This window comes from Balaenoptera physalus, assembly GCF_965194825.1.
Source record: "Balaenoptera physalus genome assembly, chromosome: 2".
In the NCBI taxonomy this organism is placed as follows: Eukaryota; Metazoa; Chordata; class Mammalia; order Artiodactyla; family Balaenopteridae; genus Balaenoptera; species Balaenoptera physalus.
In genome coordinates, this window is record NC_138883.1 from 2,981,253 (window position 1) to 3,008,832 (window position 27,580).

The window sequence follows — 27,580 nt, forward strand, 5'->3', positions numbered from 1 at the left end:
AGGGCAGGCAGGACACCAGCAGACATCTTTCTTAGCAGCTGGATTCCAAAGGATAAACAAGAATGGGAAATTACAAGGACACTAAGTTCTGAGCACTGATTAGACAGACAACTAACCAGTTCCCTGAGGCCCTTGGTGGACACAGAGAAGCAGCTGGTCCTTACAGGTTAATTTCCTTCTGCAAACTAACGTATGGAGAACGGAAAACCAGGCTGGTGAAGCAGGAGGGCTGGTGCCATAAGAAACATAAGAAGAAAGGGAGGGACTTCCCTGGTGGCGCAGTGGTTGAGAATCCACCTGCCAGTGCAGGGAACACGGGTTCGAGCCCTGGTCCAGGAAGATCCCACGTGCTGCGGAGCAACGAAGCCCGTGCACCACAACTACTGAGTCTGCGCTCTGGAGCCCGCGAGCCACAACTACTGAGCCCACGTGCCACAACTACTGAAGCCTGCGTGCCTAGAGCCCGTGCTCCGCAGCAAGAGAAGCCGCCGCACTGAGAGGCCCACGCACCACAGGAAGAGTGGCCCCTGCTCGCCACAACTAGAGAAAGCCTGCACGTAGCAACAAAGACCCAACGCAGCCAAAAATAAAAATAAAATAAAATAAATGTATAAAATAAATAAATAAATAAAAAGAAAGGGATAAAGAAAAGGAAATATAGGCATGCACGTGCGTGCACGTCTGTGTGTGTGTGTGAGAGAGAGAGAGAGAGTGAGTTAGTTTTAAATGACTAAAGAAGTGAAAAAATTTTACAGGAGCTGCAAAGAGTAGATATTCGGGTTGAGTTAGATAACCCCATTCCTTCTGAAGAGAAGGCTGGGTAAACAGACACAGGGAACATCAACCTTCAGAGAGAGAGAAGACGTGCTGCGGGCGGGGGAGGTCAGCTCTGGGCGAGCCAGGCAGACGGGCTGAGGGGACTCTGCTGTGCCACCGGCACGGCAAGTGGACCGTGAAGGATGCAACTTCTGGGCTAACAAGACACGAGAAAAAGTTAGCTGACTTACCTAAGCTAGTCAGTCAAAGAGCCAGGCCTAAGAAAATGATGACCCTGGGTCCTAAATCTACGATCTCATTTTTCATGCTAACCCTGCTGAAGCTGGCTTTGATTAAATTTGAGAGGCAGGAGATCTGAGTTTCCTATTATTTCTGCTTCCTGGGACTTAAGTCAGAAAACAGACTTGGAAGAAAGCTTTCACTCTCGCAAATTCTGACGTTCCTTCCCCAGTAATCCTCATCTTTTCAGTGCTTCCTAAATTGAGTCCAGGACTTCAGGGAAGTTTATTTGTTGCTAAAGGGGAAATCAGCACACAGACAAAAATCACTGCCAACAGAGAAAAACACCTTTGTTGTGCTCATATGCTATCCTGTTCCATGGGCAGGCCATGCCTGGGTGTGACTCAAGGACCCCACTCACATTGTCAGTACTATAGGTTCTGCACACTTACTACAAAGATTTTCTGGTAGAAGGTTCTACAGAGTCTAATTCTAACAAAACTAGTGTTTGTCTCCTGACAGGCCTCAGTGTCCTCTTCACAAGGCTCTCCGCCCGCCCGGGGGCAAAGGGCAGCAGGGGCAATACAAAAGAGGTAACTTCAGATCACTCCTGCCTCATTTGGGGAAGACTGATGAGAAAGTGATAAGCAAATTAACCCTTAAATTGCCATGTCAGTGAGCAAATGCAAATGTTAAGGGCAGCAGCAGTGAACTCTTGGCTCCCAGCCCTGCCTCACCATCCGTGGGCAGGGGGAGGGGGGAGGGGGAGGTAAACGTGCAGAGGGAGGGGCCGGCCACCCTGACCGGAAGCAGCAAGGCAGCCTCCACGATCTCCCCCACCCCGACCTCCGCTGCCCGGGCTGATGAAATCCGTGCCACCACCCAGGAGACGACCAGGATGCCAGCCTCCACGCAACCCAGGACCTGCAAGTGTCCCCATCAGTAGTACTCCAGCAGGTCAGCCCCGAAGAGCAGCAAGGCAAGCGGTCGTGGAAGCAGACAGACCAGGAACCTGCAGACTCCCCGGTACGTTCGTAAACCTCACAGGAGATGACAGCACATTCCACACGACTGAGCTTTACTGATACTCAAGGCACTTCTAACTTACTGTTTTAGGGCAAAGCTGTCATTGTATTTAAGGAAACAATGGTAATGTGGAATATTTTGTGGCCGGAGGAAACCAGGATGGAATTAAGAATTGGTCCAGAAATTAAAATGTGAATAATATACGTAGTGACCAAAAAGTGACTGAAGTCAACACATGTATTATGGCATTTACAGGTAAGTCAAGTTACTGACATAGCTGAAACCCAGAAGTATTTCTACAGCTGGAAAAGGTCATCAATGAAGAAACTAACTGGAGAACTGAGCATGAATCTGGCAGAGATCAACTGTTTCAGACTCACCTCGTCCTCCTCTTCAGGCATCTTGACAGAATTATCCGGGGACGTTACAGGTTTCTGGTTACTGGGACCATTGGTTTCTTCTTTCCCATGTTCTGCCTCCCATTCTTGTAAAACTTCATCTATGTTGAAGCGGCGTCGATAATTTACAAAAAAGTTTTTCACTTGTACCACTGATTTGTTCCCAATCACATCTGAGATTGCCTGAAAATCTCGGCCATATTTCCTGATGGCTAAGGATGTAAGAAAGCATTTTTTTCAACACGAGAAAAATAAACACACACACGATTGAGACTTACCCCTTATCCAGATAAGGAAACATAGAGGCTTTCAACAGCAGGCGCTATCTTAGCGTACTATACCAATGGAAAAGAGTAGTATAGAGTCCAGTGTGGGTGACTGGCAGAGACACTCCGTGTGACCCTGTCACGCAGGGTCTGTACCTCCCTGTCATATGTCGCATGGTAACTGAAGTCACCCAGCAATTACCCTATGCCACGGACATCCTACACTGGCCTCTTCAGCGTCCCCAGGACTAGAACACCTCCAACCAAACAACCCCAACACGCGAGCTGTACTTCCTGACTACTCAGAACCCAATGAGGAGCTGCTGAAGTGAAATACACCTTTAAACACGGAGGCGTCCAGATTAATTTTTACATCTTGTGAGACATGGGAAAGGAAAAAAGTAAAGCCCAAAGAGAATGCGGTAATTTAGCTAAAATGATGCCCGCTAGAAGGACATAATCCTCCAAGAATTTGTCTCAACATGAATGATGTGCTGGGAGCAGGATGGGGTATAATTTTTTCCTGAAAGCGACTGCTGTTCCTAACCCTTTATTTTATAAGAATTTCCTCCTACCTTGCACGGCAAGCAGCTGCTCCTCTGTGGTCCAGCGCGCGTTGCATTTCTGAATGACCTGGGTACCCAAAGGAGCCCTGTTAGCATACTACCTTCAGAGATGGGCGTGCCCTTATAAGCATTAATGAATCTTTTTCTCGTGTCAGAATTTTAACATCAACTAGGCTTATAAAATTATGTCTACACCTTTCCTCCTAAGAGACATGTACTGGAGACAGACAGTAGATTCTTAAACACATAAACTCAGGTGTGACTTCAAAGATGACAGTAACATAATCCTACCTCTGGAAGTCGATACGGTTCTATTCCACCATCAAGTTTTTCTTTCAGAGCACTGTTCGTCTGTTTAATATTCTGAATCTAAGGGAAAGAAGATTTTCATTTTAAAAATGAAACACTTTTATAAAGGTAAGAAAAGAAAAGAGAACTGAGAAAGCTAAAAGAAACAAAAAACCAAGAGGAAAGAAGTTCCTGACCTGTAAGGTGGCCCAAATTTGAGGCGCCTATAGTATCCTTTGAGAGCAGCTAACTAAGTTCTTTAATTGACTTGCTTAGGGCACCGGACAAGAGACAGCCAAGAGGGAAGGGATGGTGGTAAAGAGGTGCCTGCGCACAAAATCCTAATGCACCAGCTCGGAACAGGCGACCTGGGCCGCAGAATGCACAACTGCGGTCTGACACAGAAGACAAGGCCTGGGCTGCCGCCACACAGAGCTGAGCTGAAGGAAGAGAGCAGGCAGAGTGAAGGCAGGAGAGCCTCGCGGCCCCAAGCACCGCACGGACGCTGCAAAGGGCAGAAGCCCCACCTGCAGACTGCTTTAACGGGGAGGAGAAAAGAAAGCAGTAGGTCAGTTTTCCACAAGTCTAATTCTGAGCAACGGTAACTTCATTTTCTCACAAATTATCTTTCCCACATTCTTGCTTTGATTCAGTGGACCTTTCACTGTCCTTGCCTAATCAAAGGAAAGACACAAACAATAAATACAAGCCACTCAGTCACTCCACGGCTGCTCTCTAGTTCTGCACGCGCTCCTGAACAAGCGGGGTCACGGGAGGGGGCCCTTCTCTCTCAACACTAAGCACAGGGGCATTTCTGTGCCTAGCACCAGGGGAACTCTGGCCCTATCATTTTTCACTCTTGAATAATCACTTGAGCAAATAAGAAAGCAAGCAGAGGAACAGGTTCATTTTCCCAAGTAAAACATCAAAAACATTCATGAGTAGAAGGTGCCCTTGAAAGCAGAAATCTTATTAAGGCAAAGGAAGAAAAGCAGAAATTTTAGAGATAGGGAAGGGGTGGGAGACGAGTGGAGATGGTGGTTCACTTTTTAGTAAATCTCTCTCTTCTTTAAAAAAAACTTTTTATACTTATACAATTTTTAAAAACCCCACTTTCGACGACTTACATTTCATAGATTTCCAGTTTCACAGATCCTTTCCTCCTTTGTTTTACTTCTTCTAAAAGGTTTAAGGGGTCGGGGGGGTGGTACAGGAAAAATTTTCCATGCTATGGGACCAGTGGGCAAGTAAATAAGACCGGCACTTGTAAGGACCAGAAACTGACCCTGTCTGCCCTTACCAAGGGCCTCAAAGTCTGCCAGAAATACAGTCCACTTCAAATCTTTTGTAACGATGCCACATCAGAACATAAAAACAACTGAAAAGAAAAATACTGGAAACATGCACAAAATTCACTCTACAGTAAAACCAAAAACCAGGACCTTGTTTTACTGAAATTTGTTTTAGTTTATTTTGAAAAGGTACAAAATCAGAAGAAAATACTTGAAATTTACTCACAGTAAGTAATTCCAAGCTCTCAGACCGGCATAAGCTGACAGAACTCTCTCTGATAATGAAAATATTCTAAACTTGGGCTGCCCGACATGGCGGCCACCTGCCACCGCTGCTACTAAGCACCTGAAAAGTGGCTTATCCAACCGAGGAGTCACATTTTTAATTTTTCCAATTTTAATTAATCCGAACTAAAATCTAAAGACCACACGTGGCTACCACACTGAACAGCACAATCTTAGACTCTTCTCAGAGCTCACAGTTACCAACAGCCCACAAAACACCCACAAAATACTGCAAGGCACTCAGATTATGTTCCCTGAATTCCGAAAACTAGGCCTAGAAACTTCTGACAGGGAATGAGCAAATTCTCAAAAGTCAGGGGTCTAGACATAACTGAGCTTCATAATTATTAATCATGGTAAACCTTGTTTCATTTATAGCAGGGGTTGGGAAACTATGACCTACATACCAAATCCAGCCTACTGGCTATTTTTATAAATAAAGTTTTATTAGAACACACACACAAAAAAGTCAGGGGTATAGACCACTACATGTCCCCCCCACCCCATCCCCTCCCCCCTGGCATTCCAGTTACTCTATTCCTTCTAGCTAGTTATTGATATATATATATGTTACAAAGCTGGGCGTGTGTGTGTGTGTGTGTGTGTGTGTGTGTGTGTGTGTGTGTGTGTGTGTGTGTGTGTGTGTGTGTGTGTGTGTGTGTATCGCATTGTGATTAAGTAACATGCATTTTCCAAGGACACCAACCTGTTTAACACAGGCGTTTTCCCTCTAAAATCAACGGATAAAGAAGCATAGAGATTAAATGAGCGGCTACAAGGCAAAACATCCACAAGTCCTGAACTAAAAGTTAGCTCTATATTCTCAGTTACCTACATGTCTGCTCCTAATCATTTTCCAAATTAGCAGTGTCCAGAGTTTACTAATCAGAGTAAGAATAGGGATTACTTGCCAGCGTCATGCCAATTGGAAAGGAAGCCAGAGTGGCAACAAGCTGGATAAGAAACAGGATACAAAAAGTAACCAGCATTTAAAGAAAAAACAAAAAAAGCAGTTGACTTGGCCTGGTGCCTTACCTAGAGCTCCTGGCTGAACACAACTTTCTTTTTTCTATTTTATTGGGTATTTAGTGATTCTTCTCTAAGGTCAGACCATTTCATTCTCTCCACCCGGAAAGACCTGATGCAACCAGCAGTGTCTGCTGGCTAACCCGACAGCCGTTCCCAGCCCCCTTCTCACTTGTATCTTTGACAGCGGCTGACGATTGCCTCAGCGCTAGGAGGAGCTGGGCTGCAAAGCCCTGCCACACAGCAAGTCCAGGAGGTTCTGGGAAGGCAAAAGCTTTTCCTCCACCCCCTCTTCTTACTGCCCTGAATGCAGACACGAAGGTGACAAAATGGCTTCTGCAGCTTCCAGTGTGAGGCAACAAGCAAGATGAAAAGCCTAAAAGCTAAGAATGGTGGAGCAGGAGAATCTGAAAGAACCTGGGTCCCCGAGAGCACCACTGAACAGAGGAACGAACGCCGGCAATCACGGATGTTGGAATTTCTTGCTATTTGATAAAAATAAATCCTTCGCTGTCTGAGCTGCTGTTGGTCAGGTTTCCTGTCCTCATCGGATGACTGTTTCCCTGGCACACAACCAGACATGGGGGCATCCAGGATAAAATGCCCACTGTGTGACTGACCGCCACGTGCATCTCAAGTGCAGCTGGCAGAAGTCCTGAAGGCTGTGGAAAGTAAACAACTGACCTCACCTCTTAGTAAGTCAGCCTCTGAGCCCTCTCTCTTCGACAATGTCAACTCTGAGCAGCTACCTTCAAATAAAAATTCCTGCTCTTGACCCTGGCTCTGAAAGCCAAAGACTCTTCATCTATCATACTACAAAGTAACACCTCTGTAGAAGAGAGGGTCTCTTTCCTTCTTCGACATATTGACACCGAACAGCAAGCGTCAGGAACTCACTAAGCAGAGGGGACTGAGGCCCCTCAGAGAGGAAGGTGAAATGCACAGAGGAGCTCCCAGCCCCAGCCCCAGAGCTCTCCCAGCGCAGATGCAGCTTACTGTGACGCCCTCACACATCCTGTAAGATCAGGCAGGCAAGGATTCATCTCCTCATTTGAAAAGAGGCCCAGGAAGACTAAGTGATTCTCCTAAGATTGGAATGCAGCTGTGGCAGCCGCAAGCCCGCAACTCCGAGGGGCGCGCCGGGTCCTGGTCTGTGTGGCCTCCTTCACCAGGGGACAGCCGGGGCCACAGACCCCACCCTTCTCTTCTCAGCCCTGCCAAGGCAGCCATCAAGATTGACAAACCAAAGGCAGCAAGAACTAAAAGTGAACCACCAGTCCATAATATATTGAGTTTGGGGTCGGAGGGAGGTGACTAACGGAAGGGCGGCACTGAGCTGCTCGGCTAACTTTTGGGTTTGACTTTTACGCAGAATCAGACGAAAGAACAAGGAGGAGCCATTTCTCACACGAAGCACAAATAATCAGGAAAGGATGCATTATAAGAACAATATTCTCTACAAGAGCACCAAAAATGTACCAAACATGTAGGAATAACACTAATAAAGGAAATACAAGACTTGTTCAGAGAGAATGACAAAATACTGGAAGAAACTGAACATCTACAGAAGTGCAGGGATATATCATATTCATGGATCATAAGATGTTAATTCTCTATACTGATCTATACATTCAACACAATCCCAATCAAAATTCTAGCAGAATTACTTTTCTGGAAATTGAGAAGGTGATTCTAAACTTTATATGGAAATACAAGGGCCAGGAAGAGCCACGACCATCCTGGAGGACTTCTCCTACCGCACATATCCATTCATGATCTATGTGTTATTAAGACCATACAGTACTGGTGAAGAATGGACAAACAGAACTCCAAACCTGACCGATACACACAATGGACACCGGATTTAAGACACAGGTCCCACAGCATTACAACAGGGAAAGCGTAGTCTTTTTTAATGAATAGTACTGGGTAAACTAGATATCCATATGAAAAAAAAAAAATTGACCCTACATGTAACAACATACAAACAAAAACACTGCCAGGTAGACTGAAGATCAAAATGTAAAAGGCAAAACAACACTTTTAAGATAGTGTGTAAGAGTATCTTCATGACCTCAGGAAAGGTTCTTAACAGAACTCAAAGAGCACTAACCGTAAAAGACAAGAATGAGAAACTGAACTACCTTAAAACTAAGAATTTCTGTTCATCAAAAGAGACCACTAAGAGGGCTTCCCTGGTGGTGCAGTGGTTAGGAATCCACCTGCCACCGCAGGGGACGAAGGTTCGAGCCCTGGTCCGGGAAGATCCCACATGCCGCGAAGAAGCTAAGCCCGTGCGCCACAACTATTGAGCCTGCGCTCTAGAGCCACAACTACCGAGCCTGCACGCCTAGAGCCCGTGCTCTGCAACAAAGACAAGCCACTGCAATGACAAGCCCGCGCACCGCAACAAAGACTAGCCCCCCGCTCGCCGCAACTAGAGAAAGCCCGCATGCAGCAACGAAGACCCAACGCAGCCATAAATAAATAAATAAATGATAGATAGATAGATACCACTAAGAGCGTGAAAAAGAAGTCCTCAGAATGGGAAACAGGAGACAATTCCCCCGCCGCCCCCATAACTCCACAATGTGGTCACAACAGCATGGTGGAGGGGAGGGTGCCACTGGCATCCAGTGGGTCGAGGCCAGAGATGCTGCCAAGCACCCGACAAGGGGCAGAACAAGCCCCAGGACACAGAAGCTATCCAGCCCAAAACGCCAACAGCGCTACAACTCGGAAATCCTGACGTGGTGCAGCCAAAACTCACGTAAAGTGACACGACCACTTTGGGAAGCTGTCTGGCATTGTTTTCTAATGTTGGACATATGCACACTCGATAACCCAGCAACTGCACTCTTAGGTGTTATCTCCAACAAAGATGCACACACAACACACCAAGAGGCACATGAAACAACGTTCCTATCAGTATCACGTGTAAGAGCCAAAAACGGGAAACCACCCAAATGTCCACTCAAAGTAAAATGGATCAGTTGTTGGGTATTCACACAGCAATGAGAAAGAACTCAAGAAGTATGGCTCTCTGTTACTTGGATAGATCTCACATGTTGAGTAAGAGCCAGACACACACACACACACACACACACACACACCTACTTTATCATTCTGTTTATATAAAATCCAAAAAAAGATAAAAATAACATATGGTTTTAAGTCAGAACAGCGGCCACCCACCGGGAGAAGGTGGGTGATGAACAGGGGGCACGAGTGAGGCTCCAGAGGCAACGACGCATTTCTCAAGGGGAGAGAAAGGGGCCGTGGAGGCGACGCTCCACGTCTTCATCCACACAGGGGTTACTCGGGTGTGTTCACGCTATGAGAAGTCACTGAGATCTGTATCTATATCGGTATCTGTATAAAATTTCAACTTCACGGTTAATTTAAGGGAAAAAATATCAATGGGCCTAAGATCTTCTGTCCAATTCCTTAGAAACAAAATGCGCTTTTGAGATTTGCGGAAAGAGAACATCCGAGTGAGTGAGAAGTAAGAACACGTCTAAAGTGCAGTTAACTCTTCACCCAGGACGGGGCTCACGGGTACCTGTCGTTTGATTGACACCAGCTCCATGTCCAGTTGTCTCAGCACCGTGGTAGCAGCAGTGGCATTGGCAGAAACAGCCTCCACGTCTTCTTGAGAAAGAAACATTCCTTTCGGAGGTTTCCTTTTTGCTCTATTTTTAGCTTGTGTACTATGTTTTTCTTTTTTGATCTGAGGAATTGTCTCAGTAGGGGGCACCTGCATGATACACATATTTGATAAATGAGAAACTAAGAAAATTAAAATGCCAAATGAACAGTAATAAGCAGATTTTCTTAACATGGCTCCAAACAATCTAAGACAAATACCATGCCATCTCATAATTACCATCTACAAGTTCTAATACATAGTTAACAGACAAAAACATTGGCTATTGAACTTTGGCTAAATAAACACTTCAAAGTGGACTCCATTTCCTTCCTATACAGATACATCCTTATTCTATAAACCTCTGACAAGAAGCATTCCCAGCTTCCTGCAGGAACACAGGAAGAAAAAGTAACCTGTATTCCCTTCTGGTGAGCTTTGTATTATGAATAAGGAGTTATTTTATCCAAACAGTCCCTAGCAATTGTAGATGGACATTCGGCCACAGAAAGAAAAAAGAAAAAAGAAAAAAAATGATTCAGCACATGTGTAAGGATCCACTTAAATTCTTTAAATCTTTACAGATGGTTATAAGAAAAAAAACTTCAATATGAAACTTGTTTATACACCTTTTCGGGTTTTTTTTTTTAGATGACACAACTTTTAGGGCAACTGTGTAACTTGCTTCAAAAACTATATGCTGTCATTTAAAAATGGATGACTGCTGCTTATGTTTTTAAATGCTTCCTCTAAAACCAAAACCTTTGGAAATGAAATGCACTAATATCTTGGCAAGGAAAGGATAACATCCTAGTGGTAACCATTTTAAGAACAAGAAGTTTTGGTTAACTGTTTATAATTTCATCTTGTTAGTGTATTAACATTGGCTGGTAAAGCTGAAAATACATTCAGCTTTTTGCTTCATATTTTAAAAGACTGAGATAAAAAGGCAAAGCAAACCATGATGGTAGCAATAAGCTCTCGAACAAGTGGTAATAAACAACACATAAAAATATAAGTAGACAATAAACTATGTTCTACAATAGCACTATGCTATTCAGTAAAGATCACCTATTGACCATGTGTCTGTTTTAATAACATTTTAGTAGGTAAAGAAACTGAGATTTAACCATTTTTCTTTTTAAATTAGAAACAATTACAGAAATTAATATAAAACCAAGCCTATTTCATTTAAAATGTTCCATTGAAGAACCTAATAAATAACAATGCATCAAAACAAAGCTTACTAAAAATTGCAAGTACAATTTGATTTCCCAAGCAATGTAATTTAGCTAATCCTTAAAATGATCTTGTTATTTGGGCACTCATATAAATCACTGGTAAGAGTGCTATCCAGAAAGAATTACCAGTTTCCTATTTGATAATATATACCATACCAAAAGAAGCCTTAAGAATATATCTAGAACACTTTGACTCAATAATTCAACTTCCAGAAATTAATTCTAATGGAAAAAATTAAGTGCACAAATATGTAGTCATGAGATCGGCATTTCAGCATTACTTACAGGGAAAAAGACTGTAAAAACCCGTATAAGATTAATTAACTCAATTATAAAAGATCTGTAACGATGGAATAACATACAGCTATGCATACAAATATATCTGACATAAAAATATGTTCAAGGTTCAGTATTGACGTTCCTCAAGAAACTAAAAATAGAGTTGCTATAAGATCCAGCAATCCCACTCCTGGGCATATATCTGGACAAAACTATTATTCGAAAAGATACAGGCAGTACCCCTATGTTCACAGCAGCACTATTTACAATAGCCAAGACATGGAAACAACTTGAATGTCCATTGACAGATGAATGGATAAAGAAGATGTGGTACATATATAATATGGAATATTACTCAGCCATAAAAAAGAATGAAATAATGCCATCTGCAGCTACATGGATGGACCTAGAGATTATCATACTAAGTGAAGTAAGTCAGAAAGAGAAAGACAAATACCATGTGATACCACTTACATGTGGAATCTAAAATAGAACACAAATGAACTTATCTACAAAACAGAAATAGACTCAGACACAGAGATCAGACTCGTGGTTGCCAAGGGGGAGAGGGCTGGGGGAGGGAAGGATTGGGAGTTTGCGGTTAGCAGACGCAAACTATTATATACAGAATGGATAAACAACAAGGTCCTCCTGTACAGCACAGGGAACTATATTCAATATCCTGTGATAAAGCATAATGGAAAAGAAGATATACATAAAACTGAATCACTCTGCCGTATGTACACTAGAAACTAACACAACATTGTAAATCAACTATACTTCAATTAAAAAAAAATGTTCAAACCGCGGTGGGGTGGGGATGGTGGTGTGCTGAACTGGGTGATTGGGATTGACATGTATACACTGCTGTGTATAAAATTGATGCCTGATTAAAAAAAAAAATGTTCAAGGCAGAGTAAATTTAAAAGGTTATAAAATTATATATTAAGATCCGATTTTACATTTTTTCAGCATACAGATTCAGAATTATGTATAGGCATATATATTTTACAGAGGAGGTCATCTGGAAAGAGTCACCAAAATGTTAATAGTGATTATCGGTGGTGAAATGATAAATCATTTTCATCGTTCCCTTTTGTTTAGCTGTATTTCCTACATGTCTATAAAATCATACATTATTGGTGTAATTTTAAAGTTTAGGTATGTCTAGACCCTTTCGTTTTTCTCATACTTTAGTACCTTTTGAGATAGAAAACCTTTTCAGATTTTACTGAAACTACAGACTCTGTCTTTAGAAAAACACTATGTGAACACATGTAAAAGTCATGCCCACGCTGGGATTCCATACTCCACCCTGAATGAGGGGCTGACGGGCACCAATGGGCTGAGGCCCTCTTTCCTCAGCTGTGGTGGTGGCACCCATCAGGGACCTGCTGCAGGCAGCTGTGTACCGTGGGGGTCCCCAACTAGGCCACAGAGCCCTGGTCTCCCCGGAGGGCCCTCGGGGACCCCACATATGCTTTATTCAATTTTTATGAATGGGCAAAATAATGCAAGACTCTAACCACCATTTCAAAAGGCTAAGACCATCCAGACACCCCACTGTTCTCAGTGGACAGTTTACAGTAAGTAAATGTTATAGATATACCCCCCAAAAGTCATGTATAATTGTAGGGATCTGTGGACCTCTTGGATCCAGAGACTGTAAACCTCTGGCGTAATGATTTTTAAAACGTGAGAGATTAAAGCTTCACCATGACCCAGAGGGTGCAGGCCCCGGGCAGATGCAGAAGGAAGGAGGCCACCAGAGCCGAGAGGAGGAGCCGAGCTCGAGCCTGGTCCTCATGAGGCCCCTTTCCAACCTGCTGAGCGAACGGCCCAGGAGAGAAGGCAGTGAGAACTGTCACCCTACATAAAACCTTTCCTCGTTGATGCCATTTTTTCCTTTAAGGCTTCCTTTCTCATATTTCTTGGCAAACAAAATTCTAAGTTCTACAAAGCAAAGTTAGTATTGTTTAAAAAGCCATACCATGATGCCTTGTACACAGCACTTAATATATTAAGTAGAATGAGAAAAAGGAATGTTTTACTTATGAAACTAGTAATGAAATTTATTTGCCTTAACAGTACTGGGGGAAAAAAATACCTCCTTTTTGCTTTCCTTGTTTGGATCAATCTCAATGTCAATGGGGTTATTTCCATTTGTTTCTTCCAGCTCATCCTCACTGGAAGACAAAAACAAGTTACTGAAAGATTATTTTGTACTAATTCTATTTAATACACAAATTTAAGCAATATATTGATTTAAATGACAGATGTAATACAAAATTAGTATATGTTTTCAGAATGCTGAGATAAATACATTTTTACAATTCAAATAAAATACCAACTCCATAGTTCTTTTAGTCTAAATGATTAAAAAAGCTATTAAAATGGGTTTCTAACTCCCAAACCAGGCCTAGAACATTGTCGCTTTATTATTTGTAAAGTGTTTTCTCTCAACTAAAAATGTCAAATTTAAGACATTTACTTTAATTCTCCATAAGTATCTAACGGAGGACCAGGATATGATCATTAGATATAGCTGAGAAATTATTCAGGAATAAAGCCTATTGTATTGGGAATAAATTTACCAACAAGTAAAAATCCATGTTCAAGTCCCACCTGTCTTCTCACAACTACACAAGTCTGAGAATGGGAGAGGCTTTTTGGTGGCTCGAATAACTGGTATTTTAAGTTAATTTTAGAAAGAATGCTCACATTGATATGGTGCATGCTTTTGTTTATATCCTTCCATGCAGTATTTCTTACTTAAAAAAAAAAAAAAAGCTCTGTGGTAGGCCTTTTGCTTAAAAAAAAAGTGAAAGTGAAGGCTCACAGAAGCCAGGCAGCCTGCCCCCGTCTGCCTGCAGCTAAAGCCAGCTGAGCAGTGGTGGCAGCAGAACACTCAGGGTTTCAAATGTCAACACCCGCTTTGTCTCAGGAACCCAGCCCAGGTGACGCACCCACTGTGCTCTCCTTCTCCCCCAACCCACCCCCAAGGTCCACAGTGGTAAGTTCTGGCTGAGGAAAGCATGTCTGAGAGGAGAAAGAGCCGGGGGTGGAGGGAATTTTCCCAGGCCCTGCCGCTCCTTTCACAGGCAGGTCCCGGTAGAAAGACAACAATCTCTTGGGTGCTTCTGCCGTGGCCAGGGTGCCCTTCCTCTGTTTGCATCCTGACGGTGTGAAGGTGCACCGGGAAGGTAGGGGCACCCTTGGGCAGATGCAAAGTGAGAACAATGCCCTTATCGCTTCATCCTCAAGGATAACAAATCCCAATCTTCTTTTTTTTAATTCTGATTTCAGCTTAGTAAACCGCACTTGTTTGTAGTAACAGACTTAGTTTATAAACAGTAAACTAGACCTAACATATAAAGGAAACAAGAAATTTTAATCAAAAATTGCTATAACACTAAAAACAAATTCAGTAGAGTTTGCTACTTTTCTTTGGTTACAAAGAGTACTGATCCATAAATAGACCCACTAGTTATGTATGTTGCAAACTAAAAAATATGCAGATGTGTCAAGGTCAACAATTTTATAGAATCTTATGGTTGGAAAGAGCTTTGCAGGTGTCTCCAAAAGTGATAATTCTCAATCTGTCCCCACAGGTTATTCTTTTTCATTTGAAATCGTAAGATACTCTCCTAAGACAGGGCCACAGAGATCATGTAGTTTATACTCCTTCATTTTATTTTGTATTGGTAATTTATAAAAATAATATATTATAGAAAATATAATTTTTAAAAGCCACCTAGATTCCCACTACCATAATACCCACTATGTTTGTGCCCTGCCTTCTAGACTTGAAGCATCTTCATTTTAGAGCTGAGGAGATAGAGGCCTGGAAAGGAGTGCATTGACCCAACCCGCCTGTGAGACCATCAGCAGACCCTTCAGTTGAGACCAGAACCCACTTCTGCGGGTGAGCAAAGGCCGCTTCCATGACTCTGCTGTATGTAAGGCTGAGGGCGTGATGGTCAAGGTGCGTCCTATCCACTAAGCTGTCCTTAAAACTAACCTCCTTATTAAGAAGTCATAAAATGTTCCCCTCTCTCTCACTCACATACACAAAACGGATGGTCAAAAAAGGGAAGAAGGAAATCTAAACTGTAGATTTTAACATACCAAACATAAAAACGTCAACTGAATCCTGCAGAAGCACACCAAGTAAATTTCAACATAAGAAGTAAGAGATTCCTTTTTACTAAAAGAAGACACCCTTAAGGGGCACACAAAGGAATGTGTTGGAAAGGTCACTCATTCAGAACAAAGTGTGCTGACGGCAGAGTGGTGAGAAAAGACACCTTTAGAAGGTAGCACTCATGCATTCACACAGCTCATGAGCATGGAGCTGAAGAATATTGTGTACCTTCTGGTTCCACCAGGAAGGAACTGGGGGAAATCCGGTCCCTCTACCTTTCCTTTGTGTACCCACCAGCTCTTAGAAATGCTGGTGCAAAGATCTCCGAAGGGGTGAGACGCCACCCCGCGTGCGTACTGACCTTTCCTCCCGCTCCCGCTTCTGTTTCCGAGCGTGGCGATCCATCACGCTGGTCTTAGTTCTCGTCTTCTTCCAGGAGTAGTAAAATTTCACCAGACTTGCTATAGATTTATCAGGAAGCTAAACACAAAAAATGAGTTGGTTTAGATTTAAAGCTAATCTTTAAAAATCAAATGTGTGTAGATATATTTCGTAAGGATCACTCTCACGTATTCAGAAATGTCCTAAGTCACAGCCATTTTTCTCTGAATTCACAAAAGAACTCTCGTCGATACATTTTCAAATTACTGAAGTTTGACTGTAAGTGAAACTTAGCCCATGAAAGACTGCAGTCAGCTTAAGATGAATCAGAGTTTTCACACGACTACAGCTTCTAACATAACTTCTAGGTTATTTTTAAAAAATTCATTTTAGCACTAATGTAACCGTCAGTAAGCTTTCACAGTAAGAGCCCACCAAATACCTTTCTGGAAGTGACAGGTCGGCAAAGCTCCCCAGGGAGACAGGGGCCCCATGACGTTTGGCCTCACCCACCATCAGAGACCCTTTCTATCAGAACACTCTGGGGGGACTTCCCTGGTGGCGCAGTGGTTAAGAATCCACCTGCCAATGCAGGGGACATGGGTTCGAGCCCTGGTCCAGGAAGATCCCACATGCCACGGAGCAACTAAGCCCGCGCACTGCAACTACTGAGGCCACGCGCTGCAACTACTGAGCTCACGTGCTGCAACTACTGAAGCCCGCGCACCTAGAGCCCGTGCTCCACAACAAGAGAAGCCACTGCAAAATGAGAAGCCCGCGCACCGCAACGAAGAGTAGCCCCTGCTCGCCGCAACTAGAGAGAAAGCCCGCGCGCAGCAATGAAGACCCAATGCAGCCAAAAAAAAAAGAACACTCTGGGTCGTCCCGACAAGAGGGGTGGGGTGGGGGTGGCTGAGGCACAACTATTAAGCTGGGAGGTGCTGGGGGATATTTCGCTCTTGCAGTGTGAAGCCTCTCACCCACCCAGCAGCTCGCAGTGAGCCGCTGTATTAATAACGGGAACACTCGTGCTCGAGGATGACAGCCCTACCGCTCAGGTGCACTGCGGGGCGGGGCGGGGGGCGGGGCGGGCACACAGTGAACGGTCTCACCTACTCACCATTTGTTGGATTCTATGAAAAGTTTTCCCGTGAAAACTAAAGGCTTGCTCAAATAAGACTTTATCTTCCACAGTCCACTCATCTGGGAAGGGGGTAAAGTTGGGCAAATCAGCCAAAGATTTTTCAATATTATGCTTATGCCAAAAGAGCATCCCAAGAGCCTAGAAAAACAGTATCAGTGAAATTTTTAGACCAACAACATGACTGACATGACTGAAACATTAAAGTGGAAATGAGGCTGGCACAAGAAGAGCAAGTATTTCTTCATACCCAGACAAATTCACAAATGGCGAACTCACATACACTGCTAAGTGGCAGACGCTGATCGTGCCCTTTTGTACACTAACTCATTTGTCTCAAGCCCTATGAGATAAGTTCCATTATTCTCAATTCTCAAGTTGGAATATGGAGGCCCTGAGAAATTCAGTAACTTGCCAATGGTCACAGCTAGTAAACAGCAGAAGCAGTGGGGCTCTGGAATCTGTGCTCGTACAGGGTCACACTCTAAAGCCACTGGATATGAAGGAGAAAGTAACTCAAAAAGCACACAATTGTTTGTTATTCTTTTGCCAAAAAATTTCAAATATAAAGAGTTTTTTTCCAGCTCAGAAAGGAAAAAAAATACAAATGGGTAAGGAACAAATTAGAAACAAGAGAATTCAGGAATACTTTCCAAAGAAAACTCCCTGTATGTCAATTTTAAAGTGGAAATGATCATACTTTTGAAGACCAAAATCCTTAAAAATTCATACAAGTGTAATCAGCAATCACCCAATAATAATTACACGTTCTAAATAGAAAAAAAATCGATGATTTTCTGAGCAGCTTTGTGACGTTCCTAAGTAGGGTTTGGAGAAAGAGAAGCATACACTTCTTGCTTTGAAAGATTCTCAAACTACCTTATTGTAACTGGCTTTCCTGACAGTTCTACCAGGGTAGAATAACTAAAAGTAAGGCCAAGGCTAAAAGAAAGCGTCCAAGTCTATATAACCAAAATCAGTGGTATCCTCAGGCATTAGGGTAAATGAAAAATTTTGGTAATTTACAGGCTGTAAAATCTAGATCAATATAAAGGAAAGCACTAACCCAACTTAATGTGATTACCTAAAAGAATCGTAATTAGAAATAAGGCTGAAATAAGATATCATCACACTTAGGGAGAAAAATTAATCTTGTGGATTTCTCATTAATTGGCTCCAAACAATTTTTAAAAAACCTTAGTCAAATTTTACAATCAGAAAGTGATTCAAAGCAATTGATATTAAAAGAGTTTTGAGTAGGTTTGAGTGTGACACCATGAGTCAGGAAAAAAACCATCACACAACCACACGAATGACAAACAAATCACGTATTCAAATACGAAAGCGTTATGCCCAAGTATCCAGCACCTAAGAGCCACTGCTGCCCTAAACAGTGCAGACTGGCAGGAACACACACACGCTCTTCCAATCAAAGGGTCTTCTACCACTCATCGCAAGCAGTAAAAAAGGGGACCAGAGCCTTGTATAATACTGTTAGTGACTACACAAAAATGGCTAATGAGGAAACAACGCTACCCAACACATAGAACAAAACAAAATTAACAGGTCAGCTATAAACCCCATTTTTAACAACAGAAGAAAACCATGCCATTACCTGTTCCATGTTGTACCCATGCTTCTCTTTGGCAATGGCAATGTATTCATCCACTGAAAAACAAGACAAGAGGCCGGTGAACAAACTGAGGGACCGGGCACAGTCTATGGGCACCAGAATTGATACTGATGTATATATATTTCAGGCCGGCCATGCACAAGCATAAAAACAAAGACTAGACAGGAACAAAATAGAGCTGTATAATATGATCTCATTATGGATCTTACATATATAAATCCCACAGAGAAATGGCTGAAAAAATATTCACAGTACTTATTTCTGGATGGTGAGATTACGATTCTGTTTTTGTTTTTTTTTAAACAAGGTTCTACTTAAATTTTCTATGATAAATATTACTTTGGTACTTTGAAAAATAATTATTTAGAAATAAAAATAAATATTAAATGGGGGTTTGCTTTTAAGTCTCAGCTGAGGTTGAAGAACAAGCAGCCCACTTTTATGTTAAAAAAAAATCTAAGAGATAAATTACATGCACCAACGCCTAGTATTTGCTCTCAAACTCGAAAACAAGGTGGCTAATGCCAGCTTTCAAGCACTAAGGAAACACCAAGGAAAACTAACAGACTCGAACTTCAGAAGCTGCCACCCCCAGTGACAAATCTACTTCCTCTCTACACTTTCTAGTCTCTCTTCCAGAAAAATAAGAGACTACTAATCAATAGCACTTCTTTATTCATGTATGACTTTTCTTTATAAACTACAAAAATAATACAAGCTCAAAAAGGGAAAATCAAGTAGCACAGAATTGTATGAAACAAACACTAAATCCTATTAGCCCCTATTGCCCTTCCCTCAAAACTCACTCTCCAGGTGCAATGACCAAACTTAGAGTTGAGAAAATAGGCTGAGTGTTACAGCAGACATCTAATAAAAGTCAGTGCTTCTGGGCTTCCCTGGTGGTGCAGTGGTTGAGAATCTGCCTGCCAATGCAGGGGACACGGGTTCGAGCCCTGATCTGGGAAGATCCCACATGCCGCGGAGCAACGAGACCCGTGAGCCACAACTACTGAGCCTGCGCGTCTGGAGCCTGTGCTCCGCAACAAGAGAGGCCGCGATAGTGAGAGGCCCGCGCACCGCGATGAAGAGTGGCCCCCGCTCACCTCAACTAGAGAAAGCCCTCACACAGAAACGAAGACCCAACACAGCCATAAAAATAAATAAATAATAAATAAATTAAAAAAAAATTAAACTTAGAATATTAATTAAAAAAAAAAAAAGTCAGTGCTTCTAAGTTTCAGAATGCTATTCAATTCTATCACAACCATCCTTCCTAATTTTGGTATAACTGACAACTAATTAGGAAAAAGAAATCAATTTTGAAAAAGAATTCAAACTCATTAGCATATATTCTAATATAAGGGGAAAATTTTTTCCACTGACAAGAGTCAATTTAATTCAAACAGTAACTACATATAGTGAGTGCATTTCAATATTAAGGCACTAATTTTCTATTTTCTTTTTTACATCTAAAATACTCACAAACTGACTGGTTACTCCACTCAGAAGAGAGTAAAATTCCAATTTACCTGAGAGTCAGTGAATGGTAAAGGCCCTTGTTTGTCCCAAAAGGTGATTTTTATTTTTTTAAAATATTCATTCATTCATTTATTTATTTATTTTGTTATGCCGGGTCTTAGGCACGTGGGCTCCTTAGTTGCAGCTGGTGGGATCTAGTTCCCTTAGCTGCTGCCAGTGTGCTCCTTAGTTGTGGCATGCAAACTCTTAGTTGCGGCATGCATGTAGGATCTAGTTCCCTGACCAGGGATTGAACCTGGACCCCCTGCATGGGGAATGCGGAGTCTTAACCTCTGCGCCACCAGGGAAGTCCCAAAACTGGTGATTTTTAAAACGCGGGCGGAAATATTCCGAAGTGTGTCCCTTGCTTTACTTCACAATAGGGTAGATTATGCCAAATAAGAGAAGAATGCTCAAAGGTTCTTAAAAAAAAGAAAAAAAGCCAACAAAAAGTAAGGCTGCAGAGCAGGTGGCTGTGTACACCTAGCCGGAGAGGACTCTTCCGAGAGGTGCCTGGATGCTGCCAGCGGCACCTAGCGCCCGGGGCTGGACCGCAGGTCAGAGGACAAAGACCAGGTCATGAGATGTGTGCAAGTCAAGAACACGTGACAGGAAGAGAGAAAAACAATGTACAGGGAACTGAGGGTCAACCCTGGAGGTCTGCTTTAAGGGTTCCTTCTTTTAATAAATACTTAGTGAACAAACAATAAACGAACCTCAAACTTCTGCTATATAATCTCAACTCTGCGAGCATACAGGTTTCCAGACGCTGTTATTTACCTTAGCTGAGTAAGGAATGTGTGATGTGTGCACACATTCAGTCATGTGATCACCAGTCAGTCACATGATCTTTAAGCAAATAACGCACAGGCTGGACGCGATGCAGGAGGCCCTTGAGAGCCTGTCCTGCCCACAGCTCTCGCTCTCGGGGCAGAACCAGAATCTGCTACATCAGTAACAGGGTCCACTAAACCTGTCCCCATTGTCTCTTACCAGATTTACCTTAAAAATTACAAGGGAAACAAAAGCATTCTTTAGATGCTTTTTCTATTTTCATCTGTTCTTTTGTTTTAACACAAAAATTAGCTGGTGGTAGGGCCAGGAAAACAGACTAACACAGTGGATTCCAGCTGCTGCAGCTAAGGGTAAATGTAACATTTGCCACGCTGTAAACAGCAAGGTGCTCTTATACGGTGGCTTTTCAAGTCACACATCTTTTAGGTTTTCTTGGAGACCACTCTGCGGACTCAAATCTAAAGCAAAGGAAGAACGCTATCATAGCTGCTTAAGTAAAGTCACCTGGTATGTCTACCAGGCGCCTTGAAGGTGCGATGAAATAAGTTAATATATGGGGAGCCTTGCAACTTGTAAAAGAATTACCATCTGATACCCACTAGCAAAAATACAATTTTTCATTCTTTTCATTGCTCTATGTCCAATAAAGGTTAGACAAACATTTGCTGAATGAATGCTGGGGGATCTGCGATATGTACAATGTCAACATTTTCGGTTCTTTTCCTAGCAAGTTGAAAGGCAGCACGTATCATTAAAAAGCCTACAGATAACAAATGCTGGAGAGGGTGTGGAGAAAAGGGGACCCTCCTACACTGCTGGTGGGAATGTAAACTGGTGCAGCCACTGTGGAAAACAGTATGGAGGTTCCTCAGAAAACTAAAAATAGAGCTACCATATGATCCAGCAATCCCACTCCTGGGCATATATCTGGAAAAGATGCATGCACCCCAATGTTCACAGCAGCACTATTTACAATAGCCAGGACATGGGAACAACCCAAGTGCTCATCAACAGATGACTGGCTTAAGAAGATGGGGTGTACTTATACAATGGAGTATTATTCAGCCATAAAAAAGAATGAAATATTGCCATTTGCAGCAACATGGATGGACCTAGAGATTATCATACTAAGTGAAGTAAGTTGGACAGAGAAAGACCAATATCTGACATCATGTATACATGGAATCTAAAAAATAATACAAATCAATTTATATACAAAACAGAAACAGACTCATGGTTATGGTTATTACCAAAGTGAAAGGGGGAGGGGCAGATAAATTAGGGGTATGGGAGTAACGGATCCAAACTACTATACATAAAATAGGCAACAAAGATTTACTGAATAGCACAGGGAACCACAGTCAGTATCTTGTAATAACCTTGTGATGGAAAATAATCTAAAAAAATAGATATGTAAAACACTGAATCACTTTGCTGTTCACCTGAAACCAACACAATATTGTACATCAACTATACCTCAATTTAGAAAGAAAGGAAGGGAGGGAGGGAGGGAGAGAGAGAGAGAGAGAGAGAAAGGAAGGAAGGAAGGGAGGGAGGGAGAGAGAGAGAAAGAAAGGAGAGAGAAAGAGAAATAAAGAAAGAAAGAAAGAAAGAAAAGAGAGAGAAAGAAAGAAAGAAAGAAAGAAAGGAAGAAAGAAAGAAAGAAAGAAAGAAAGAAAGAAAGAAAGAAGGAAGGAAGGAAGGAAGGAAGGAAGGAAGGAAGGAAGGAAGGAAGGAAGGAAAGAAAGAAAGAAAGAAAAGGAAGGAAGGAAGGAGGAAAGGCAGCACAGGTTAGGTATGGGGTAAGAAAGACTCAGTTCAAATCTTGGCTCTGTCTCTTGATAAAATGAGTTCACAGCTAGTGGTGCCTGACGCATAGTAAGCACCATATTTGAGACTGCGTTACCCTTAGCAACTTCCTAAACCTTAGTAGGAAGTTGCTCTCACCCGTAAAGCTGGGTTATCACCTGACTGAAAACTACACCACAGCAGCAACTCCTCCTCTCCCCTCCTCCTCACAGAATGTTTCGGACTAGAGTTAATTCAGAATACAGCCATTGGCACAAACAATGCTGCGGACAGGGCTTGTCTCTTACTACCTTCCCACCCTGTAGAGCCCCCAGCCCTCGTTCCCTTTCGTCATCACAGGGCATGGCCACCCACCACAGTTTCTGGGCTCCCGATGCCCTCCCCGCCACCTGCCTGACACAGCCTGCCAGGAACTATGGGTAGGTCATGAAGAAAATGGAAAGTGTACATTTTTCAAAACCTCCCGTGTGCTTTCCTTAAGCAAAAATGAGCTTTCAACCTAAGAAAACAAAATCCACTCCCAACTGCCCTGTCTGTGGACAAAAGATGAAACAGGAAGGGAAGCAAGAGAAGTACAAGCTGCCTGAGACAAAGAAAGCCGGGGTCCATGGGGTCATTTCCAACACTTTCTTTTATCTGGCAACAATAATCTTGACTTTGCCTCTAGAAGATTGAAGGTTAACCAGAGTCCATCCCAATCTGGGGCGAGGAGCCACTGCGGGCAGAGTCACTGAGTGAGCTGTGATCAGGACATTCCAAGGTCCCTGGCCCGGGCATCTGCACCCACCAGCCTTCCCCAAGGCACATGGGCCAGCACAGGCCAGAAGCACGTGTTTCTTGTGCAGCTTAGCTAACAGTCTAATCCGTCGTCAGCGGCAGAAGAATCAGACACAGAGTTAAGTGTACTCTGCTTTAAAAACAATTTTAAAAGAAATAATGCAATGTTTTTAAAAACTTGAAAGTTCCTAAAGGAACCACCAGGGAGAACTGTCTCATCTTAAATCGTGATGGATAAAGACGCACGCACCACTCTGACCCTTTAAGAAGCACACGGACTACACAAACCGCGGCTTTTTGTGACAAGACCTTACCATTATGGAACGCACAGGTGAATGGATTATGTTTTGGGGGTAACATCACTTAAAGGTAGAAGGTGTGAGGGACTTCCCTGGTTGTGCAGTGGTTGAGAATCCGCCTGCCAATGCAGGGGACATGGGTTCGAGCCCTGGTCTGGGAAGATCCCACATGCCGCGGAGCAACTAAGCCCGCGAGCCACAACTACTGAGCCTGCACTCTAGAGCCTGTGAGCCACAACTACTGAGCCCGCGCACCACACTACTGAAGCCCGCGTGCCTAGAGCCCGTGCTCCACAACAAGAGAAGCCACCGCAAGGAGAAGCCCGCGCACCTCAATAAAGAGCAGCCCCCGCTCGCTACAACTAGAGAAAGCCCACGCATAGCAATGAAGACCCAATAAGGCCATAAATAAATAAATAAATAAATAAATAAACAAATAAACGTATTTATTTTTAAAAAGGTAGAATGTGTGAGATTCATCAAAAAAATTTACAAAATTCGTAAAGCTTAGTCAAACATTTATTGAACTACCCTTACTATGTACTGAACACTGTACTAAAAATAGGCCAAAATACAAAAGAAAAATGATTTATTGCAGTAGCTTGAAACCACGCAGGTGACAGAGGAGAACATAAATACATAAAGTAACAGTGTAGATGTAGGATAATGTGAGAATGCAAAATAATCAGTCAATAGTGATGGTGATGATGATAAATGAAGAAAAGCTTCCTAAAGATTCAACAGCTATACTGACTAATAAGAGTCACTAGCATTTGAGAATTTACTATGTTCGGGCCACTGTTCTGAGCTCTTTACCAGGATTATCTTTTTAATCCTCTCCGATAATTCTATTATCACTCCCATTCACAAACGAAGAAACTGAGGCGCAGAGAAGTTAGATCATTTGGGCAGGGTCACACAGCTGGTAAGTAGCAGTGCTAGGACTCGTGTACACCAAGTGTCTGGCCCCAGGACCCATGGCGTTACACCTCCGTTCACTATCCCATCTCTCGAGTAAGGGAGACAGGGGGAAGGGCACGTCAGATAAGAACAGTCTCCACGGTAGAGAGAACTGAGCAAGGCACATCAACACGGTCTATTCAGTTTGAATGAAGTTAAGAAAATAGAACTGTGGCTGATGAAGGAAGGGACAGAAACTGAGGGTAACGGGCAAATGGCTGCCTCCTGCGAGGCTTCATTGGTTTCTATGTTCATGTTTTAACCCAATGACCTAAATGCTCCCAGTACCATTAGTAAGAGTCTCAAATTCAACTGCAAAAAGGGGAAGAATGCAGATGAAAACTGCCCCCTTAACCTTAACTCACCCTTCCCTCCCCCAGATACTGCAGCGATTCGGAATACCTTGTTTTCTTGCATAGTCTATGCAGAGCAAGAGGCTGACACCATAAGGTGTGCTGAGGACAAAGCTACAGCCTTAATACAGCTTTTAAAAATTTTTACCATCATAACATTTACAGTAGCTTTAGGTGCTGCAAAGGAAATACGGTACCAATTTCTCTCTCATAACTCAAAATGAGCATGCTAAGTTTTCTTCAAGAATATGATAACAAATATCGTGGCACCTCTTTTTACTATTAAATAAGAAATGAGTTATCACTGTAACTCGCTGAGAATCAAAATGAGCTTAAATCATTTAGGTAGAGCAACTATGCCACCAGGTGGGCACAGACATTACTACAGCTAATATTTCAGTGATCCCTCTGAATATCTTGAGGTGGGGATAGAGGGCTTAAGAAATAAGATAAGCCACAGAGTCTCAGCCAGAGCACAATGTAATGTAATGAACCAGTCCCTCCTAGTCAATAATGAAACACATCTTCTTCATGACAATGCTATTTCGTACTGTAGTTTTGTTAAAATCCCACTCTATAGAAAAAGCTCCTCCCACCCTCCAGCACCCCAGTAAATACTACAAAATCCAGCCCAGTCTCATAGACAATCTGATCAAGTGGAAATAAGAAATATGAATACTCTACTAAGCCATACACATTGAAATTCAGCTTCTGGCGTCCGTTCCTACCTAATCCACCCAGAATCAACGTACACGACTCTGAACAAGTCCTACCTCTGCCTCTGTGGCACAGTTTCCTCATCACGTAAGAATGGATTGACCGTTATGTCTTCCAGGGCTAACATTTTATGAGTAATTTTTAAAACATCTAAACGTTAAATTTAAACTTTTTTTGTGTGCTGCATTAAACATTTTTTCCAAGAAAAGGATAAGAGCATCCCTCCCCCTTTACTCTAATATTCATACATTTGTGTATTCTCCAGAAAGGCATATGCAGAATCTCCCATATTTTAAAAACTGATCATCACTAGAATGAATGACATATAGTTGTGACTAATCAAAACAATAACCACCTTTCTCCTTAAAGATGCCCAAAGTCTACGGTAAACAGTAAGATCAACGCAGTGACACACCATCCTCTTGCATCTCTTTCACACCAAGTCAACTTACTTGATGACTGAGTCCCTCAGAGCAGGCAATTGTGCACTCAAAATAATCCTGTTTGCTCTCCTGTGCTTTGCTTTGTGCACATGAGCTGAAGGAAGGAACCACGCTCACAACAAGGTCTGCGTCTCCCTCAATTAAGGCAACACTCCCTGACATTAAAAGAGGGGGAAAAAAAGACTAACACTTGTTTCACCTATAACCTCACAGCGAACTCTAGTGGAAAGAGCCCTGGACCGTGAGTCAAAGTCCTTAGTTTCCATCAGGAACTTGCAGGCTAAGCCCATTTCATCACTTGTAAAATAATAAGTATTCTATAAATACTTTGTATAAAAATACACATGTATAAATATATATACACATATAAATGCTTTGTATACTTTGTATAAAAATAAAAAATAGAAGAGTTGAAATATACAAATGAAAAGTATTAAAATTAATTCCTTCATAAACATTTGTGAGATTCAACCAGAAGGAAGGGATGCAGCAGTTTACAACCACAGAACTAGTTTAGCAAGAGAACCTGCCCAGTCCTTGAACTCCATCCATCAGAGTTGTGCTCCAATTCAACAGTTCCTAATCCTTTCTGCTAAGAATCATCTGACAAACGTCTTTAAAATACTGACTCTTGGGCTCCACCCTGTTTTGTAAATGTATGTGTATACGTGTGTATGTGTGTTCATGTTTGTCTGTATATATGTGTGTACATGGATGTGTACGTATACTTTATGCATAGAGTTTTTAGTAAAGTATGATGTGCGTAGAGAGGAGCACTTATATAAGGGTACAGCGAGGTGAATTCTCAGAAAATGAATACACTCAGATCACGGAAAGAATCTAACACACTCTTGATGTTTTTGGTTTGTTTTTACAATGCTCCCAGGTGATTATGATGGGCCAGTTTTGAGAATCAATGAATTAGAGCATAAAGTTAATGTGTAAAGACCATTCCCTATTTTAATGTGATAAAAACCATCTCAATGAATACAAAATTTTAAGGTTTTGGCATTTAAAAGAATACGACAATATCAGAACCACAGAAATGAGAAGAAATGTTCCTGCTATATAAAATGAGGTTTTTGAATTTGTGAGTTGTGAATTTCAATCATGCAAAAAAACCCCTCCTGCTTGTGGGGTTCTGAGCAGGGGAGGAAGGAGGTGGTCAGAAGAAGGGTTTTAAAGTCTGCAAATCCTAGTGACTCCTTATAACTTGTATACAAACCTCACTTCATAGGGACATTTGTCCTTTAACCCTGCCTCTTCCAACCTCTATATACAACGCTCCTCCCTCCAGTACA

The 27,580-nt window shown here is 42.4% G+C and overlaps 1 protein-coding gene and 1 long non-coding RNA gene across 5 annotated transcripts in view; one reads left to right on the plus strand and one right to left on the minus strand.

The window, feature by feature from the left end:
• The window catches only part of LOC309655694, a 250,612-nt gene that overhangs the window by 24,629 nt on the left and 198,403 nt on the right, over positions 1 to 27,580 (plus strand). The window lies entirely within an intron of this gene.
• RCOR1 (REST corepressor 1) overlaps positions 1 to 27,580 on the minus strand; it is a 117,455-nt gene that overhangs the window by 5,505 nt on the left and 84,370 nt on the right. For 3 of the 4 annotated variants that reach the window (XR_014260919.1, XM_082451084.1, XM_082451083.1), the window contains 8 exons: positions 18,591 to 18,643; positions 16,955 to 17,116; positions 15,815 to 15,933; positions 13,417 to 13,495; positions 9,706 to 9,900; positions 3,544 to 3,621; positions 3,262 to 3,319; positions 2,403 to 2,632 (listed from right to left, as the gene is read on the minus strand). Coding sequence is in view for 3 of the 4 variants with exons in the window: in XM_082451084.1 (XP_082307210.1) it covers positions 2,403 to 2,632; positions 3,262 to 3,319; positions 3,544 to 3,621; positions 9,706 to 9,900; positions 13,417 to 13,495; positions 15,815 to 15,933; positions 16,955 to 17,116; positions 18,591 to 18,643 (974 nt within the window). In the remaining variant the exon portion in view is untranslated. Of the gene's footprint in view, positions 1 to 2,402; positions 2,633 to 3,261; positions 3,320 to 3,543; positions 3,622 to 9,705; positions 9,901 to 13,416; positions 13,496 to 15,814; positions 15,934 to 16,954; positions 17,117 to 18,590; positions 18,644 to 27,580 lie in introns of those variants that run through there. The other variant, XM_082451085.1, reaches the window with a different exon arrangement.